Source organism: Pimephales promelas, chromosome 9 (assembly GCF_988280905.1).
Source record: "Pimephales promelas chromosome 9, fPimPro1.hap1.1, whole genome shotgun sequence".
Classification (NCBI taxonomy): domain Eukaryota; kingdom Metazoa; phylum Chordata; class Actinopteri; order Cypriniformes; family Leuciscidae; genus Pimephales; species Pimephales promelas.
This window is the reverse complement of record NC_142777.1, coordinates 22,509,138-22,528,595: the sequence shown is the minus strand read 5'-3', so window position 1 is coordinate 22,528,595 and position 19,458 is coordinate 22,509,138. Positions and strand designations below refer to the sequence as shown.

General features: G+C 38.6%; 1 protein-coding gene across 4 annotated transcripts in view; it reads left to right on the top strand.

The window, feature by feature from the left end:
- atp11c (ATPase phospholipid transporting 11C (ATP11C blood group)) overlaps positions 1 to 19,458 on the top strand; it is a 68,985-nt gene that overhangs the window by 39,351 nt on the left and 10,176 nt on the right. For all 4 annotated transcript variants that reach the window (XM_039664702.2, XM_039664700.2, XM_039664699.2 and 1 more), the window contains exons 4-23: positions 6,187 to 6,267; positions 7,626 to 7,733; positions 9,353 to 9,481; positions 9,775 to 9,863; positions 10,608 to 10,658; positions 11,024 to 11,088; positions 11,199 to 11,280; positions 11,733 to 11,883; positions 12,162 to 12,359; positions 12,728 to 12,889; positions 14,655 to 14,842; positions 14,939 to 15,010; positions 15,186 to 15,259; positions 16,719 to 16,822; positions 16,948 to 17,129; positions 17,219 to 17,485; positions 17,968 to 18,145; positions 18,252 to 18,354; positions 18,864 to 19,009; positions 19,101 to 19,160. In XM_039664702.2, the coding sequence (XP_039520636.2) occupies positions 6,187 to 6,267; positions 7,626 to 7,733; positions 9,353 to 9,481; positions 9,775 to 9,863; positions 10,608 to 10,658; positions 11,024 to 11,088; positions 11,199 to 11,280; positions 11,733 to 11,883; positions 12,162 to 12,359; positions 12,728 to 12,889; positions 14,655 to 14,842; positions 14,939 to 15,010; positions 15,186 to 15,259; positions 16,719 to 16,822; positions 16,948 to 17,129; positions 17,219 to 17,485; positions 17,968 to 18,145; positions 18,252 to 18,354; positions 18,864 to 19,009; positions 19,101 to 19,160 (2,490 nt within the window). The remainder of the gene's footprint in view (positions 1 to 6,186; positions 6,268 to 7,625; positions 7,734 to 9,352; positions 9,482 to 9,774; positions 9,864 to 10,607; positions 10,659 to 11,023; positions 11,089 to 11,198; positions 11,281 to 11,732; positions 11,884 to 12,161; positions 12,360 to 12,727; positions 12,890 to 14,654; positions 14,843 to 14,938; positions 15,011 to 15,185; positions 15,260 to 16,718; positions 16,823 to 16,947; positions 17,130 to 17,218; positions 17,486 to 17,967; positions 18,146 to 18,251; positions 18,355 to 18,863; positions 19,010 to 19,100; positions 19,161 to 19,458) is intronic.

The window sequence follows — 19,458 nt, the reverse complement described above, 5'->3', positions numbered from 1 at the left end:
GGACGTATATTAAAGTTCTTTTCTCTGGCATTTCTGCTGTAATTATAACAATGCTGCTTATTTTCAACAAATGCTTCTTATTTTCTGTTATCTAAAGTTGATAATTCCACAAATAACTGCAATTGCAAATTTCGACCAGAGATGGCGACAAAGAGAAAAAACTTAAAATTAAAGTCATTCTCTGGAAGTTTCCTCTTTTGGAAGTTTGCTGAGTAGTGAGGTACTTAAAAATGTCTTCCCTTATATCGGTACCTGCCTGGGTGTCAAATTGTCAACTTTTTATGTCTTTCCTTGAATTTCCCTAAAACATATGATGTTTGTCACATATTAGGAATATTTTATGTTCAGCATGTAAATTCTACCTCTATGACAATAGGACAAATTGAACAGATTGTATTGGTTCCTCACCAGTGTTGGGCACGGGCAGTAACGTGTTACTGTACTTTAGTTTCTTTTTTAGGACCGGAGTAATGTAACACGTTATAAATTCCAAAATAGTAATTAGAGGAAAGTTCCAAGCTCAAGTTTCTATTCATTAAAGGCAAGCTGTGTTCTATCGCTGCCGACAGAATGCAGTGTTTTATCATCTAGATTGTAAAAAGAGAAATAGCTTGCCTGTCGCACAAAAACAAAAAACTTGAGAGTCTGCAATATAATCTACCCGAGACCTACTTTGACTGGTAAGAGCTTGCACAGCGGGTAAACCAACGAAAAAAAAAACTCAGCATGGAGTGAGAAAATTACGTGTTCTATTACAATCGTTATTTTGAGTTTATTTCTGTCAACGGTAAGAACATTATTGTGCGCTGTCAATTATATGGGGGGAAGAAACCTTTTCAACTGTGAAAAGCTCGACATCAATTTAACACACCTGAAAGGGCAGCACAGCACGGTAAAACTTGTGAAAGTGTCGGGCGCGGAGAGAAATCCATCAACTTCTACTATCGAGTCCAGTCCAAATACAAGTTAAAAGTCAGAAGAAAATGACTTAATTTTGTTTGTTGCGAGATGGAGTATGCACTTCCCAATAAAGTTAATTCATGAGCAGGCTTAAGAGGTTAATCCATTTTTTTTTTTTTTTTTGAGGGGGTGGCTTGTAACGTAACTAGTAATGTAACTAATTACTTTTGAAATAAAGCAATCAGAACGGTAACTTGTTTATGTTTAAAAGGAGTAGTCATTAATTTAATTACATTTCCAGAGTAACTTTCAGAACAGTGTTCCTCACAGCCTCATTTTAATTTGCAACCAGTTAAGTTGCGGCATCTACTCTCACTAAGGGCCGTGTTGGTATTTAGTAACTCGCATGTTGTGTCTGCCTCTGTAAGGTGTTTCGGCGGTAACTGATGTGTTCAGCGTTAGCTTTGGGAATTGGTTCCCTCGAGGCTGCAGTTAAATGAATAGTATTTGCGTCTACATGGTGGAACAAGCGAGGTGGGTCTGGCAGTGATGGGTGGGGGTGTTTTTTGTGAGCATAAAAACGATGAAGGGGCAGCACTTCATCAGAGAAGTGACTGTATTTCATTACAGTCGCTGATGAACTGTATCAGTGGCGCTGTCTGTAACTGAGCGATCCAGAGGAATAAACTCCCACTACGCATGCATTTATGTGTGTGCATTAAAAACAGAAAACAAATGAAAACATAAGACAGACTCTTCTCAGCACATTGGGCCGCATCTCTCTTTATATTTTTAATCGAGTGGGAAGCCACACTGGACTCCATCCAGATGGGCCTTTATCAAGTTTTATATATATATATATATATATATATATATATATATATATATATAAATAAAAAAACGATGTGTGGGACCGCTGGCTCTCACAACATCCATCACTTGTAGGAACCACAAGCGCATTAGAGTGGTTTCTGCTGACCGAATCCTAGACTCAGCCCTGGCTCCTGGGGAGAAGGGTCTGTCTCAGACAGAAAGAAAAAAGAGAGAAGTACTCGTGCCATGAGGGAAACCAGGGGTGGTGTTGACAGAGCTTCATTTCGTGTTTTCGTTTCTAAAGTACCTTCCTAAACTGCTAAATTTCAAGGGATGGTTTGCCTCAAAATGTAAATGCTGACATCATTTACTCACCCTTATGTTGTTCCAAACCTATATGAAAATGCTACGGTAATTTAATTGATTATGGATAAGTCCCCTTACTATAGGCTATATGATGGAAAACCATGTAATTTTACAGTAAAAATACAGTTTAAATGGTCTCTTTTTAAATTATAAATTAACATTACCATGATTTCCTGATATTTGATGGTTCTACAGTTAAACAATTGTTTCTTTTTATTTCTTTTTGTTGTTATCAGTTGTTGTATAGTAGGTTTTGTTATGTTACCTCTTATGTTGTTAAATGAATATTTATTGCATTATTTTTTTAGTATTATATCTATGTACCTCAGCTAGTGGTAAAGTTATGATACTTTGATTCATCATGTGGCTTTCTCTTAACCACTTAAACTTAAATGTGCGTTTTATAATTACAAACATATTTTAGTATTTTTTTTATATTAACATCAGTTTTTTTGCTCTAAATTTCAAGTTTAATCTGAAAATGTTTAAATGCTTCTTCTATAAGAAAGAAATTCATACAGGTTTTTAAATTGAGTTAACTAGGCGTATTCCTTTAATGTTGCTTTCTCATGCAGATGTGGTGAGTTGGCAGGAAAACCCTTTCTCTTCCTCCTCTTTCTGTTCCTGATGGCACTGCTAAACAGCTGTCAGCAGACACCTGGCAACTGAGCGATGTTTAACACTTAATGGGCCACCGTTGAAAGATCTATGTACTTCTGTGAACATGCGTGCATACATATGGCGCTCATTTCTCATGGTGTTGCGTGATATTTTAGCATAAGCTGCAGAGTAGGATTTAAAGATGCCTGTGAGTGTATTTGGGTTAGTCTGCAAGCTCTAACTTGTGGATGTTAAGCAACGGCTTGCGTGTCGGGTGTGGAGGGGGATGTTACATGATTGGCCCCAGCGCAAAGCGGTTTAGATCTAAATGACCGAGTCCAAAAGTAAAGTGTGTGTGTGGATGTTTCAGATAGGTTGTTTGGAATTATTTGGTCTTAGACTAGGTGAGGGCTGAATGTGGTGTTTGTGTGTGTTAAAAGTGTGTGTGATCAGGATGATGGGGATTATTAGCTCTGAGCTGGAGTGCTGCTGGTCTGAGAGGGGCTTTCACCTTCTGAAGTCCTGCCGGCTTTACACTCTCTCCCTACAGGAATTTTGGCACAGATATGCCACACACGGCATCTTTGTGTTGGAGCTGTTTTCTGCAGTAAAATGCTGTTCCCTTTCGAACGGTAGCTATATGCAGTGGGAGAGCTCCTTTTTCTCGATTTACTGTGCGACCAATCACTGTGCGTCTTTACAGGTCATAGCCTGTCTGGGGGCGTGGCCTCAGCCTATATTAGTCCCCGGCAACCCATCCTGAACTAGAGGTCTTCACGGGTCCCAAAATTCATGCCCGAACCGGAAGAGACCCGTAATGTGCTACACCGAACCGACCCGGACCCGTCGTTCATTTCAAAAGTTGGACCCGGACCCGTGCAGACCCGAGAAATGCCATAAATGTACTGCCCGGACCCGACCTGGACCCGTCTATTATTTGAAAACTGAACCCGAACCCGGCAGGAAGACACAAACCCGACTGGACCCGATTGTCACATATTATTTCACACGAGTTGCGAAAAATAAAACTTTTTGTCTCACCTAATTTAAGTAGCCGTCGTCTCACTTCCTTGTAACGGTACCTGACTGACTGTGATGCATTACAATCCACCGACAAGAAAGTTCTATCCATGTTATTTCTCTCGTTATTCCAAGCTTAATCCACTCATTATTTCAGCTTTAAAAGTCCACTTGATGTCACGGTGATAGATGACAAATGCAACCTTGCACATGTACATTCTGACTCGAGTTAACTCGCATAATAACTTGCTAGATAATTGTGATTGCTTGTTCAGCTTGGTCATATCTGTGCTCTCTGCTCTTCATTGAGTCTGAATCTGACCACCAAAACTCTAAGATTAAACAAGAGGGTTCATTTATATTATTATAAACATTGGAGAAAATGTAAAGCGCGGTTTGGCGGAAGCTCTGCTCTGGTTGCCATAGCAACATGACACGCGCTTGAGATTGCACTCCGATCGCACGGGTATTACACACAATGTTAAACAGACCCGGGACCCGAAGTAATAGATTCGGACCCGACCCGGACCCGGCTGATCATTTAAAATATAGACCCGAACCCGTACCGGTCCCGGGCCGACGGGTCTCAGGTGCACTGTGAAGACCTCTATCCTGAACCCACAGATGGTCAGTCTGGCCCAACTGTCCCCTGTATGCTTTTCCCCCCGTCTCGATGATTCCACAGGTCAGAGAGAGCCGGAAATCCAGACCGTGGTTTCCGGAGCTGGTTCAGTTACCAAACACAGCTTCATGGCCTGTCTCAATGAGGAAAGACCTCCTCACTCAGGGAACGATGTGGCATCCGTGGCCCAATCTATGGGCCCTCCATGTGTGGCCCCTAAACAGGTATCCAGGGACTTTCCTGTGAAGGTGTTGAACACCATATCTGAAGCAAGGACTTCGTTGACTCAGCGCTTCTATGCTTCGAAATGGGTTCTTTTTTTCAGCTGGTGCTCGAAAAACCATAAAGACCAAGAGTCATTTGAAATATCAGTGGTTCTCCCATTCCTACTGGAGCTGTTGGACGTGGGCTGCTCCCCTTCCACGCTCAAAGTGTATATGGCAGCAATTGCAACTCACCATGTTCTGGTCCCAATACATATTGGTTTTCCCACTACATAGCTGTGCAATACTTCGTTCCCTAACTCAGGGAACTGAGGTTACGGGACTAACCAAGTAGTTTCTCACTGTGGCATGTGGTTTTTGACTGGCTGCTTTCAGGCAGGTCCTGCAGGGTCCCTGTGTGTGTGAGAGGGAGATGCAGTGTGTTGCGTGTTGGCCGTAGCTCATTGGACGAACAAAATGTTCACACCTCTGTGTGTTTGACTTCATAACCTACCCTATTTTTTCTCTTCCGTATATACACAAACATAGAGGAAGTATAAATACACCAAGTGGGTTTTTTTTCTCCTGAAAGAGTGATGTTTGTACTTCCTACTGTGTGACAAACCGCTCACGTTAAAGATAGACTGGTGTTTACTGTTTTCAGCAATCGGATCTTAGATGTTCAATCTCACTCTTTCAAGGTTATGATGTGACTCATGCTTTTCCTATCCAGCTGCATTTTTAAAATACAAACATCAACGAAACATTAACATCTCATTGCTCTGTCATATCTCTACCTGCCTTTTTTAGGTCTTTAATTTTGGACTAATATTCATAATTTTGGACTAATATTAATAGATTTTTCAAATCTATCTGTTCTGAGTTCAAAAGTTAGCCTCAACTCTTTGAACAGTTTCTCACTGTGACCATACAGAAATAAATTTGTATCATACAACAGTTTACATCAAACAAAACACTAATGTCAAAATGAATATCTATTTTTAATACTGTACATTTTAGTTTTTTTTTTTAAGTACTACTGAATATATTTTAAAATGTCATTTATTACTGCCCAATTTTCAGCAGCCATTACTCACATGATCCTTATATGTTGGTTTTCTGCTCAAGAAACATTTCTTCTTATCAATGTCGAAAACAGCTGTGTTACTTAATATTTTCCTGGAAACATTTTATTTTTTCATGCTTCTTTGTATAAAAAAATTCAAAAGAACAGCATTTATTTGGCATGTTGTTGGCATGACTGACAATTTTCAACTCTTATCATGACAATTTGTGCAAGTTACTCACAAGTAAGAGACATGATACAACTAACTTATCCAAAAAATATTGTTGATATAGAGACAAATACACCCACAGGAATAACAGTAGTAAGTAACCGAAAACTAAACGTTTATCCTCCTTGAATGGTAGCTCCACTGCTGAGCGGATGTTTAAATCTTAAATAATACGCATTCTGAACAGGAGAATTGAAATATAAACAGCAACAAACAAAGTAAGCGTCGTATTTCTGCTCTCCTAAATATATTGCCCTATAGATTTCAATTATGAATGTCAATGCAATGCATGAATGTTGATGCAACTTCAAAGTAAAATGATTCTGTAAATGTAAATAATGTTACATATGTGTGTCCTTTCTTAAAGGTGATTGTTGATACCCCAACCAGCCCCGTGACCAGTGGTTTACCTTTGTTTTTTGTCATCACAGTGACGGCCATCAAACAGGTTAGTTGAATTATGTTCTGTTTATGCCTCGGCCTGCTCTTTTCATCCTTTTTGAACTCTTTTCTCATTTCTTTCTCTCTTTTTATTCACCTGCCACCTTTCTCTGGCTATCGCTTAAGCACTTGATGTTTTATAGCCGTGTGTCACTGTTTAAATAATGCCGACACCAGCCGGACCCCATAGTCCATCTCGCACGCACTAAACAAATGATCCGGGGGCTTGTCATAACACAGGGGTCCTCTCACAGCTTTAGATGTATTGTTTTAGGATCAACTTTTTCCACCGGCCTGCCGCAAGCTTTTTAGAATAGCACAATGGAAGGTGGACTTCCTTCCAGATCTCTGTGGCCTCACACTGAGAGGGGCTCAGGCCTTAATTGGGCTTTGAAATAAGATTCCAGGGGGCCCGTGTGACCCCAGCCCACTTTGACTTCAAATACCTCGACTCCCTCAGCTCATTCGCACAGTTTCCATTATTAAAACAGGCCTGTTGTGTGCAGTGAAAACTAGATTCATTATTTGTGAATTTTTATTTTTTGAAGGGATGCCGCCTGACTATTAGCAGTTCATTTAGCCCATTAGTCGATTAATTGCACGTTTATATTAATTAAAATACTTAAATATATACTGTGGAGAATACTTAACAGTTGTTGAGTTTTTAACAAATATAGGTGTGTGTGTGTGTGTGTGTGTATATATATATATATATATATATATATATATATATATATATACTGTGTGTGTGTGTGTGTATATATATATATATATATATATATATATATATATATATATATATATATATATTGTGTGTGTGTGTGTGTGTGTGTGTGTGTATATATATATATATATATATATATAAATATATAAATATACAATTCCGCTCTCGAGCGCACATATAAAGTTTGCCGCACATCCTGTTTTTTTTTCTTTATTTTTATATTGTATAGAGTTTACACAAACCAAAGTAGACCCAACTTGAATGAGATATTACTGTTATCTGTGTGACTAAAAATGACAAAGTATTTTAAGTTGTTTCCTTAAACAACTAGTACTTTAGAGCGAGCAGCCATGTTTTAAATGAAAAGCCATATGTGAGGTCAACGGATGATAGGTGAAAGTTTGGATTTCCTGCCCGACATACGGTAATTACCACAAGGACCCACTGTTTTTGTTTTAAAAAAAAAAAATTAAGCAAAAAAATAAAATTAAGCCTCTTCTAGTCGACTAACGTTTAGTCACTATTAGGGGGCAGCCCAATTTTTTTGCATGTGAGAAATAGACTGGCTCAGTCCTCATTTGACCCCCTTCTGCTTTCACACCCACCAGCATACCGTTCTCTCATTGTCGGTCTCTCTTCAGGGTTATGAGGACTGGCTGCGACACAAAGCAGACTACGAGGTGAATAAGTACCCGGTGACGGTGTTAGAGGACGGGCGGTCCGTGAAGAAGGAGAGCGAGAGGATCAAGGTATCTTTCTGTTGCTGCACTCTTGCCAAGTCTTTCATATAACATGCACTGTGTGGGAGCAGGGTGTGGCACGCTGCCATACTTCACATGTGGCAAAGAAGTATGCACACTGTGGGCGTTCACAGCTGGGAGTGTATCCTTGCTGTTGTATAATATGGAATGGAACACATACGCTGTACACTATGAAACCCTTAGAGTCAAAGATGTTTGGAAGTGTTTGTCAATACAGCTTGCTAGATTTTAATTATTTGTTAAAGACAATTTTTGTAACCCTATTTGTAGCATACATTACCGTTTAAAAGTCTTGATCAAATAAATGCAACCCTGACAAACATTAAACTTTGTTGATATTGACAATAATATACCCAAACACACACTCATACTGTATTAATACTACACAAGGCTTGACACTAACACCCGCCAACCTGCCATATGCGTGTGGATTTCAGAGGTGGTGTGTAACACAGTCACTCGTACTAGCCACTTTGGTGGGTTGAATTTACTTTAATATACATTTTCTATTGTAGTCTTTTAAAAAGGAATCTGAAATAATAAACTAAGTTCAATCTAGTGTTGTCAAAAATAGTTTTTTCTATCCACAAGTTTCCGAGGGGCGCTCCTGTAAAAAATAAAGTGGGTGAAACTTCCGGTGACGCGGCGGAAGTAGCATTCCAATGGTATTTTGTGTGTTAGTTAGCGAAGAGGCTACCTGTTTTTCAGAGAATTATTTTACTATTTAAAGACGCAAATCTTTATGAGAGATGTCGTTACGGAGCTCAGGGACAACATGCGCTGTTCGCGGTTGTACGTATAACCGGACTAAACTAATTCAGTGGCTTAAACGTGATTGTTTTGAACATAAGCTGAAAACGAAATCAGACTGAGTGATCCTACCAACGACTGTAGTTTCCATCACCTCCCAAAAGACGACGAATCTTCCTGTGTACATTTGTTTAAAATCTTAATATTCTATAAACTCTATCAGCATGTGTTTGGCTGTTCGCTACTGATGTTACAGCTAAACTCAGGATCAAAGCCTGTGTTGACAGAATACCAAATGTGCCAGTTAATGTATTCAAGAAGCACATTCATTTATAATTTTGAATAAACTCCAAAGCACAATGACTAAGTGTGTATTTTTTATTTTAATTGTTTGTCAGCTCGCACAACTGTCTGTCACCATGCCTTGATGAGTATTGATTATTAATAATGTTATTATAATACTCTTAACCAAGTAACTGCGGAGGGTAAAGGTACTGTTATTGAATTTCGTTGAGGTTGTGTTCCCACATCGTTAGCTAGTTTGGATCGCTATAACTTGAATGACTGTTGAATGAACGAGTGTCAAGCATGTCAAATCGCGCATTGTTTACTTCCAACCGGAAGTCGCGCCCACTTTTGACGCAAGGCCTCATGGGGCGTAGGAAACTTGTGGATACATATCGATACTGAAATATCTGAAACTCTTCTGCAGGAGAAACAATACCAGTTGCGTGTTCTCACTCTCTAATCTCTCAGACAGCAAGTTGACACACAAAACCACAAATGGAAAATGTCAAATTTGTTTGTGAATCTTTAGTTGTGTCACACAGTGCTTTGTGCGACGTGTTTCTGCTCAGGTGGGCGATGTGGTTGAAGTGGTGGAGGACGAGATCTTTCCCTGTGACCTGATACTTTTGCAGTCCACTCGTGAAGATGACACCTGTTTTGTCACCACAGCCAGCCTGGATGGAGAATCCAACCATAAAGTGAGCTTTTGCTCCTCTTACTAAGTAACTACATGGGCACAAATATGATTATCTTGATTATGGATGTTATTTTTAAAAAGGTGTCTTTTTTTTCTTTCCTTGCTCTTTTAAAAAAAGAATCACCTGGTGAGGTTTACTTTGCTTTAGTCAAACTCTTTAAATAGGTGGCCCAGATCTCCTCGTCGTCATCATCATCATCATTTTTCTGCTCTTCATCTTTCTCCCTCTTCCATCCGTATGCATTTGTATGTTCAACGCGACCTGCAATATTAATTTGCCTGTCTTTCCCTCAGACACACTACACGGTGCCAGACACAGAGAAGGACCTACAGGCTCTCTCGGCCACCATTGAGTGTGAACAACCCCAGCCTGACCTCTACAAGTACGAACTCATTGATAGCACAAACTCAAACCTTTCACTGCCACCAAAACATGAGTCATTGTGAGCGTACTGCAAGAAAACCTCTTTTGTAACATGTTGATCCAGTCTGATTTCAGATCAGCAGCTAACAGTGTGGTTCATGGAATGGTCAAACACTATCTGACCTCTCTGCTTGAGTAATAAGAACAAACAGACCTTGAAACAAACGCAATCTGCAAGTTCAGAGAGGCAGTCCAACTGTTATAGCAGTTTTTTTGACTCCAGCGCCCCCTATCACTAAGCACATCTCTTTATAGACTCTTTAGGAGGAAAAACATTTGCATTTCTGATTTCTAGAGCACCAGATGTCGCCTGCTAAAATTCAGTCTAAAAAAAAAAACTTCAAAGGGCTGTTGCCAATATGCCAGACTGTTGGGTCATCACCAATGAGCATCTTCCTTGTAAATGGTTCATTTCGTACAGGGCTTATTTGCATAGTGTACTGTATTGGAATACAGATATTATCATCAAGCCTCTATAATGGGGAAGGAGTCTATATAAAACAAAATAAACGCTAATGCGTGTGCATGATGGCGTCAGTAATTTGCCGCCGTGGCCCTTGGCTGATGATTTTTTTCAGATTGACCTCATCAAGTACTCTTGATTATATTGATGTTACGTCTGCACAATCGTTCAACCTTTTCCCATGTGTTTGAGAGAACATGTATAAGCCTGCTTGACTGTAGCCTGTTTGCTTTTCTGCAGGTTTGTGGGCCGAATGCACATCTACAAGGCGGACCAGGAACCAGCAGTAAGGTGAGACTGTCTTTGGTCTGTTCCCATGGGCCCACTATATCCCACTGTACCTCATAGTCACTCCAGCTCTCTTTTCCCTTTGCATTAGCCTCTGATCATTATTCCATCGACCCGTAACGCCATAGCAGCATTAAAGTAAAGCCGGCCTGGCAGCTTTTCAAGCCCTGCACGTTCTTCCATTTGTCACTGGGCCGTTTGAAATGTTTTTATGAGTCTCTATGCCGTGTCCTTCACAAAGGTGGGCTAGGCCAAACTTGCCTACATACTTCCAGCAATGCTGGTCATTAGGAGCCACTTTAACGTGAGATTGGATGCCAGAATGTGTCTTTATTGACTTAATTGTTTGTTTTTATGGTTTAATTTAGATCTTTGGGCCCAGAGAACCTTCTCCTCAAAGGTGCTACGTTGAAAAACACCAAGAAGATTAATGGTAGGTCCTGGCACTTTTTAATTAAAGGAATCTTTTGATTTAATTAAAGGAATCTTTTGTTGACGAATTATATTCTCCCGAATCACTCTTCATTACCTTTTCTTTTAAAGGTGTCGCAGTATACACTGGCATGGAGACAAAGATGGCACTCAACTACCAGGGCAAATCTCAGAAACGATCCGCTGTTGAAAAGTGAGTGACGGGAGCAGTTTTATAATCCAGTGTGTTGTAAGGTTCAAAATATTGATTTTCGGATTATTACCCAAGTTCATTTTAACAAGCCAATATTGATTGTAAATCCTAAGATATATATTTTAATCTATGTCTGTTTTTTGGTTCATGTGCAAATAGTGTTTTAACATTATAGTTAAAAATTCTTGAATCATTATCAAATCGAGTGAATCAAGATAATATGAATCAAAACTTAATTGAATATTTTTCCGGAGTTGATATAACCATTATTTAATTATCTTTATGCAGAGATTATATTTATTGATTGTGTTTATTTATTTATCTCCTATAATAAGAATATTGACGGCAACTATACGTAATAAATCAAATAAATTGTAAACAAAATCTTATTGTGATGTATATCATATGTACTTAATCATGTAACCATAAACATGTGTCCTCTTTTTTTCTAGATCCATCAATGCCTTTCTGTTGGTGTATCTGTGTATCCTCATCAGTAAAGCTGTTGTGTGTACTACACTAAAGTACGTATGGCAGAGCAAAGAAGGTCAGGACGAGCCCTGGTACAACCAGAAAACGCAGAAGGAGAAAGACACTAATATGGTGAGCAGTCTGTGGATTTCACATCTGACCGATTTGAACACGATTGCTTGAATCAATTACGGTAACAACTCCCTCTATATCATCAGTCATTCTTGATGCAATTAATATAAATTACAAGTTAATCTGGTCTCTCGTGGATGTGGTCAGCTCTCACACAGATCATACTTAATAAATCATAATTAGGAAATAGCTTTATGTTTAACCTGTTGTTTAAGCTGTTCCAGACATTATATTGGGCTTTGAAGAGACTGAATGCAGGTTTTCTGTCTTTATTTCAGTATTTGAAGATGTTTACAGACTTCCTGTCCTTCATGGTCCTTTTCAACTTTATAATCCCTGTGTCCATGTACGTCACTGTGGAGATGCAAAAATTCCTGGGCTCTTTCTTTATCACTTGGGATAAAGACTTCTTTGACCCGGAGATCCAAGAGGGCGCGCTCGTCAACACTTCAGACCTCAATGAGGAACTTGGCCAGGTTAGACACAGGATTGCTTTGGCATATCTGACTGTTTTGTGCCTTCATATGTTCATGTCATTCACATATGTGGAAATGTATTTGGAAATGTCTGAACGGCCAAATGAAAGTAAACCATGACTTGAACATAATCTGAGCTGTCCCTGGCTCTTCCATTGGCAGTGAGGTCATAGATCATTCTTGGCTGGTTATGCAGATGATTGCTCTAAATTACAGGCCATGCTTCGTTAAACTGATTTATGCAAGCAGACTGGTTTTGTCACAAATTAATTGTCCGTTCTTATCGTTGGACCCTGGTAATTTGGAAAGGAGTGGTTTATTGCCTGGGTTTATAGTTGTTAAGGTCAATATTTGTCTGCACCCTGCAGGTGGAATATGTATTCACAGACAAGACGGGCACGCTGACCCAGAACAACATGGAGTTCATCGAGTGCTGTATAGACGGCTTCCAGTACAGACACGGAGACGAGCTGGACGGCTTCACTGTGACAGACGGGCCTGTGAGTAAACTGCAGCAGAAGGCTGGACTGGTGAGTTACACTCATTCTGAGACCCAAAGGACCTCAGATGGGATTGATTTTTCTCTTACCGTGTTGTTGAATGTGTTCACCTCGGTATGTAAACCTTTTCAATTATGAATCTTCTGAGGTGAGATATATAAACACAAAGGCAGTAAACATAAAATGTCAGGCTTTGAAGGACTTAAGTTATATAATATAATACACAATAATATAAAACCCTTTTTATAATACACTAATATGCTCTATAAACGGATGGTCTATTGAGAGCACTTCCTCTTTCTCTTTCTTTGCACATAATAAAGTACTGATATCAGTGACATTTTACTGTTCTCTACCAATTTTGATGAACCCTTTAAGTCCTTGTGACCATATTGTGACAAGTTGTGACACATACTGTACAAAAGTAAAGAGTCATTTATCCAAAACTATAGTTAAGACAGTTAAAAGGTAGGTATTGTTTGATAGAAAACGTTTAGTAAATATACATTTTCATTTCATTTGGGCATTCTCATGCTGAGAAACTGCTGATAAAGGACAAAAAAGTGTGCTCAATGGAAATTTTACATATCTTTCTTATTTGACATGCAATAACTCAGGAAGGAAATAAGGTAGGAGGACAATTCTTTTTTATGTAGTTCCCCTACATGCGAGCTGCATCTAGATCCAATTTTGTGGTGATAGCATAAAGTAATCAAAAGTTTCACAGCATTTGTAACCAAGCTGTTTTGTTTTGTTTGTTATAATATCTTTTATATCTAAGTGATGAAAGTTTTGTCAAAGCCCAAAACAATCATCCTGCTTGTATTCGACTCCATGAGATCTTTCAAATGACATGTGACACATGCCTATCTGAGCGGTATGTTTTCAACACATTGCAGTACATAATATAAAAAAAAAACATTTGATTTATTCATCTATCAGCAAATTACTCAGCACTACTTTGGAGTTGATCAAAATTCAGACTCTATGCTTTCAAATGATACCTAATCAAGGCAGTAGTTTTGAAAAATATGAAGAGTTCAGATGCAAAAGCCTCTAAATGCCATTTGAAATTTTCTTCTTTAATGATGATTTTTATCAAACTTGTATATTTAAGTTCAGTTATTTCACTTAAATAACAATTAATAGGTAACTATCATTGCCATTTAAGTGAAATCACTGAACTTAAATATACAAGCTTGATAAAAATGATCATTCTAGAAGAAAATTTCAAATGGCACTTAGAGGCTTTTGCATCTGAACTCTTCATATGATTATTAACTTTTTCGTGGTGGTGCCCGCCAGTGGTACACTTGGTTTAGAGGGACTACTCAGAAACAAGAGTTGATCAAAATGATGCATTACTTTAAAATGATACCTATTTTGTGTTATTTCATTCATTGTTGCTTAGTAATTTAATTATGTCAATGTAAGTATTTTATTTCTTTGGGTTTAAAGTGTTAAAGTTACATTACATTACATTAATTATATAACATGAACACTACCGTTAAATAAAAAGAAAAACAAAAAACGCTAGTAAGATTTCTTTTTTCTCATGTTCATCAAGTTTGATCCTAAACTTTTGAATGGTATAATAATATATTATAGATTTTTACATGAATATATAGATTATATATATTATAGATTAAATGAAAACAATGGTGGAAGCTAAATTATTCAATTATTTACCAAGTAGTTTTGATGTTTGAAGGTACTTCAAGTTTTTCCAAGTATTGAAGTAAACATGCACAAATATGCATGTTCATAAGCAGCATGTTATTTTTCTGTCTGCTAGGAGAAAGAGGAGTTGTTTCTGCGGGCCCTGTGCCTGTGCCACACGGTGCAGGTCAAGGAGGACGGAGCGGACGAATCTCCTAGGGACCAAGTTGATGGTGTTGATGGGATGTTTCCCCAGCCAGAGGAGGAAAGATGTTTCATCGCATCTTCTCCTGATGAGATCGCACTGGTCAAAGGAGCCATGAGGTGGGACCATGATATGCATTTTTTATTTCTTCTTTTCTTCTGGCTGATAATGGTGGGATCGCTGGCACTTACTGACATAACTTTTATTCTGTTTAGATATGGCTTCACGTTTCTTGGTTTGGAGAGTAAGAACATGAAGATCAAGAACAGGCAAAATAATATAGAGGAGTAAGTTATGGTCATTGACATCTCATCAAACACAATTTTATTGCTAATATACTTCAGTTCTTACATCCATGGATGTTTTTAAACCCAGAGCAATATATAATTAGCTGCAAGGAAGATTTATTGTTATTAATATTAGCTTTGTGTATTTCTACATATTATTTATTTAACTTTTCAGGTATAAATTGCTTCATGTCCTAAACTTTGACCCAGTCCGACGAAGAATGAGTGTCATCGTGCAGACCAAATCAGGTGAGCTAGAGATCATTAGTGATGCTTTTGCTATTGCTCATTTGCAGGGTTAGAGATTTGAATTGGATAACTTGTCCTGCACTATTTCTGCTGTTGACATTAATGATAACTTTAACCATGTGACATGTGGTGATGTGACCTTTTTAGTAATCAGTAGTAAATGGACTGAGCAGGAAAATGCCATAGGTTTACATTGAAGCCGGAACCCAAATACAGTTTGAAATTTTCTTTCTTTCCTTTATTAACCAATAGCTACACAAAAAATATTTTCTTTTTTTATTAGTTAGATTTTTTTTTAATTCTTAATTTAATTTACAGGGTTGCTTTGGGACTTTGGCTGGAGTGAGACTGTAAAATTTAAACTTAACTTAACTTAAAACTTTCAGTCCTTGTTTACTTAGTATAAACCCTGATTTATGCAACAACAAAAGAAAAAAATAGAATGGAAATGTTTCTTTCTTTTTTTTCAAAATATACAATTAATTTAATGATTGCACTATAAAAAAAAAGATAGAGGTGATTAAATAACAACTAACAAACATGTAAAACAACAACATCTAAACAATAAGAAATCTGAAAACAAACGGGACACATAATAGTTACTCCACCTGAATACCACAACACACAAGTTTCACAAATTAGGCCTGTTTTATGCACCATAGTGGCAGTTTGGCCTGATTACTGCCTCTGCAAGAGGTTTGTATCTGAAGCAGGGTTCGATCCGTTCATGATCAATCCGTTCATTGCGTCTGCACATGACAAATGAACGAAAGACTCGAAAGTAAAATTATCTGAACTTCCCATCACAGGGTGCCATCAAGTGACAGTCTGTGGGGCCAGTCTTGTTTAGGCCAATAACTGAAAGGGTTCGCTCAGCAAATAACGCACGTCAGACAGCGTTTGCAACTAACGCTACTGTACTCTCGGCACACAGACAGATGCAAACCTACTGTATGCTCTAAGCTCTCTCTGAACTTTTCACAAGCAACTGACGTACCAGGTTCAAGGTTTTCAGCGAATCAACGATCAGAGAATACTGCCGTGAGAACGTTGTTGGCAGATGTTACAGCTGCAGGCCTTAACTCCTCTCCTGTTATTAATACGCTGTGGTCTAGTCTAGTCATCAACAGAAAATTAATGGATTGAGATGGGAGAAAAATGGATTTTGGCGTGACATTTCTTGCATGTGCGTTAGAGCGTGAGATTAATGCTGAAAGCGTGAGTGTCACGCCAGATGCAGATATATCAACCCTGAAGTTATTTCTCATATTTTCCGGGGGGTTTTCTGTCACAGTTAAAATGCTACATATTATCAAAATGAATAGTTAGGTTAATAAAAAGGATAATTTATGGAAACAGTCTCTGTCTGCTCAGAACACTACAACCACTTAGCAACTTAGCAACAACCCAGTTTATGTTGTAATGTGTAACACTGAATGTCTCTCACCTGTTTATTTAGGGGAGACGCTGCTTTTCTGTAAGGGAGCGGATTCCTCCATCTTCCCAAGAGTCAAACCAGAGGAGGTGGACAGGATTCGGTTGCACGTTGAGCGAAATGCAACGGTACAGTAGATTAAAGAATGTTAATATAATGCAGTGTCTTTCATTTACAAGGATGTTGTGACCATATTGACTTTTTAACTTTTTTAAATATTGAAAAAGCCTTATTGTGTGTTTTTACTCAACAGGAGGGTTACCGTACACTGTGTGTTGCCTTTAAGCAGCTGAGTGCTGAGGAGTATGCCATGGCAGACGCTGGGCTGAGGGAGGCGAGACTGGCTCTTCAGGACAGGGAGGAGAAACTCATGGCCATTTATAACCAAGTGGAGACGGGCATGAGTTTGATTGGAGCGACCGCTGTAGAGGACCGGTTGGTGACCGAAATGGCTTATTTATGCCACGTTTTTGTCTCAAAGAGAAGCCCTGGATAGCTTAACATCTTAATATCTTGTGTCTCAGACTTCAGGAAGAGGCAGCGGAGACCATGGAGGCCTTGCAGGGTGCAGGGATAAAAGTTTGGGTGCTGACGGGGGACAAAATGGAGACTGCCAAGTCCACCTGCTATGCCTGCCGCCTGTTCCAGAGGGGTACGGAGCTACTGGAACTGACTGTGCGGACTCTGGAGGATGGGAGGACAAAGCGCGAGGACAAACTTCTTGAGTTGTTACGAGACTACCATAGAAGAGCAGTGCAGGATGCCCCACCTGTCAAAGCAGGGGTCACCAGGTCAGACCCTTGACCTCTTACTGGCTTTTTAGTGAATTTTGTTACAGTTTAGGAATGGACTATATAATACGACCAAGTAGAGTTTTATTTTATTTATTTTTTATCAATATTAAAATCTGTTAATATTGAATATACTTGAATTTAAACTCATTTTCATGCTTCACCTAACGCTCATCTAAATTGATGTTTAAAATCATGAATAAATATAATAATAAATATGTTATTGAACTAACTAACTTGTAAAGTTGTGATGCCTAAATTCACTTGTAGCATTTAAGACAATTGTTTTGAATTTTGACATGTTTTATTTTTTATTTATTTAGACAAAATTATATGGAGTTTTAGTATCTGCCATTTATAAGCTATCAGTCATAACATGAACATCATTAGGAATTGTATAATTATGAACATATCGTATCGGCCAGCATTTTAATATGGGTGTATTTAATGACCTCTAATTTACTGTCATTTTTGTACCACAGGAGTTGGTCTACAGCAAATCAGGAGTACGGCTTCATCGTAGATGGTGCTACGCTGACGTTGTTGATGAACCCACCCCGTGATACAGATGCCAGCCTGTACAGGAGCCTCTTTCTGCAGATCTGCCAGAACAGCACTGCCGTGCTCTGCTGCCGCATGGCACCCCTGCAGAAAGCTCAGGTCACACCTGCAGGCTGACGCTTTGGTGTCTTTTAATGGTGCCTATAATAATATAAACTTATACTTTATGAATTAGTTGGCTAAAATTCTCTTTTACTCACTTTAGATCGTGAAGATGGTGAAGAACTCCAAAGGCTCCCCAATCACTCTCTCCATTGGCGATGGGGCCAATGACGTTAGCATGATTCTTGAGGCACATGTGGGCATTGGTGAGATCTCATTGTGCATGCATGTCAACTACCGTTAACTACTAGGTTTTTTTTTAAGAAATACTTTGAAAGAATACTTTTATTCAGCAAGACAGAAGATGTGCTTTTCAAATAACTTTTACATGCTCTTCTTACTCATCAACGAATCCTTTAAAAAATGTATCACAGTGTCCTCAAAAATATCAGTACAACTTTTTTCAATTTGGAAAATAAAATCTGTTTCTTGAGCAATACATTTTGAGAGTTCACGAGACAATGAAGACTGGAGTAATGATGCTGAAAATTCAGCTTTTCCATCACAGGGATAAATTATTTTCAAATATATTCAAATGGAAAACAGTTATTTTAAATTGTTGTACTGTTGTTATTTTTTGATCAAATCCTAAGTCCTACTGACTCTAAACTTTTGAATGGTAGTGTACATTGTTAAAGTGCATTAAAGTGCTTAGCTTTTTTTTTTTTTTGGGTGGTGGAATGTGATGGTGTTGTCTGTTCCATTGTGTGTTCAGGTGTTAAAGGTAAGGAGGGTCGTCAAGCTGTGAGGAACAGTGATTATGCCATCCCTAAACTCAAGCACTTAAAGAAGCTTTTGCTGGCTCATGGGCATCTCTACTATGTGCGCATTGCTCATCTTGTCCAGTACTTCTTTTATAAGGTACATCTGGCATCCAGCGGCCCATGTTTCAATCTATAAATATAAAGGTAGTTATTTTAGTGACTCTTTTAAACCTTTTTTTCTTCCTTAGAATCTTTGCTTCATATTACCTCAGTTCCTTTACCAGTTTTTCTGTGGATACTCTCAGCAGGTATGTGCAAATAAAGGGCCTGTTTGGAGACTTAAGTCCCAGCAGGTCCCTCTCCTCTGCCTTTGCTCTTGACTTTGCGTCTTTCCTCTCCATTTCTCTCTACCCTTCTTTGAACTGATATTTATATGTATATCAGTTGTGTCCCATATTTTTCCTTCTTTCTCCTGTAGTATTGTCCCGTCACTTCTACAATCGATAAAAAAATATTAGAAACAGCTCTTAACCAATTCTCAGCTGTGATTTCCTGTAATTGGTCTAATGACATCACGTTTTCCAGCATGTGTTTTTTGTATATATA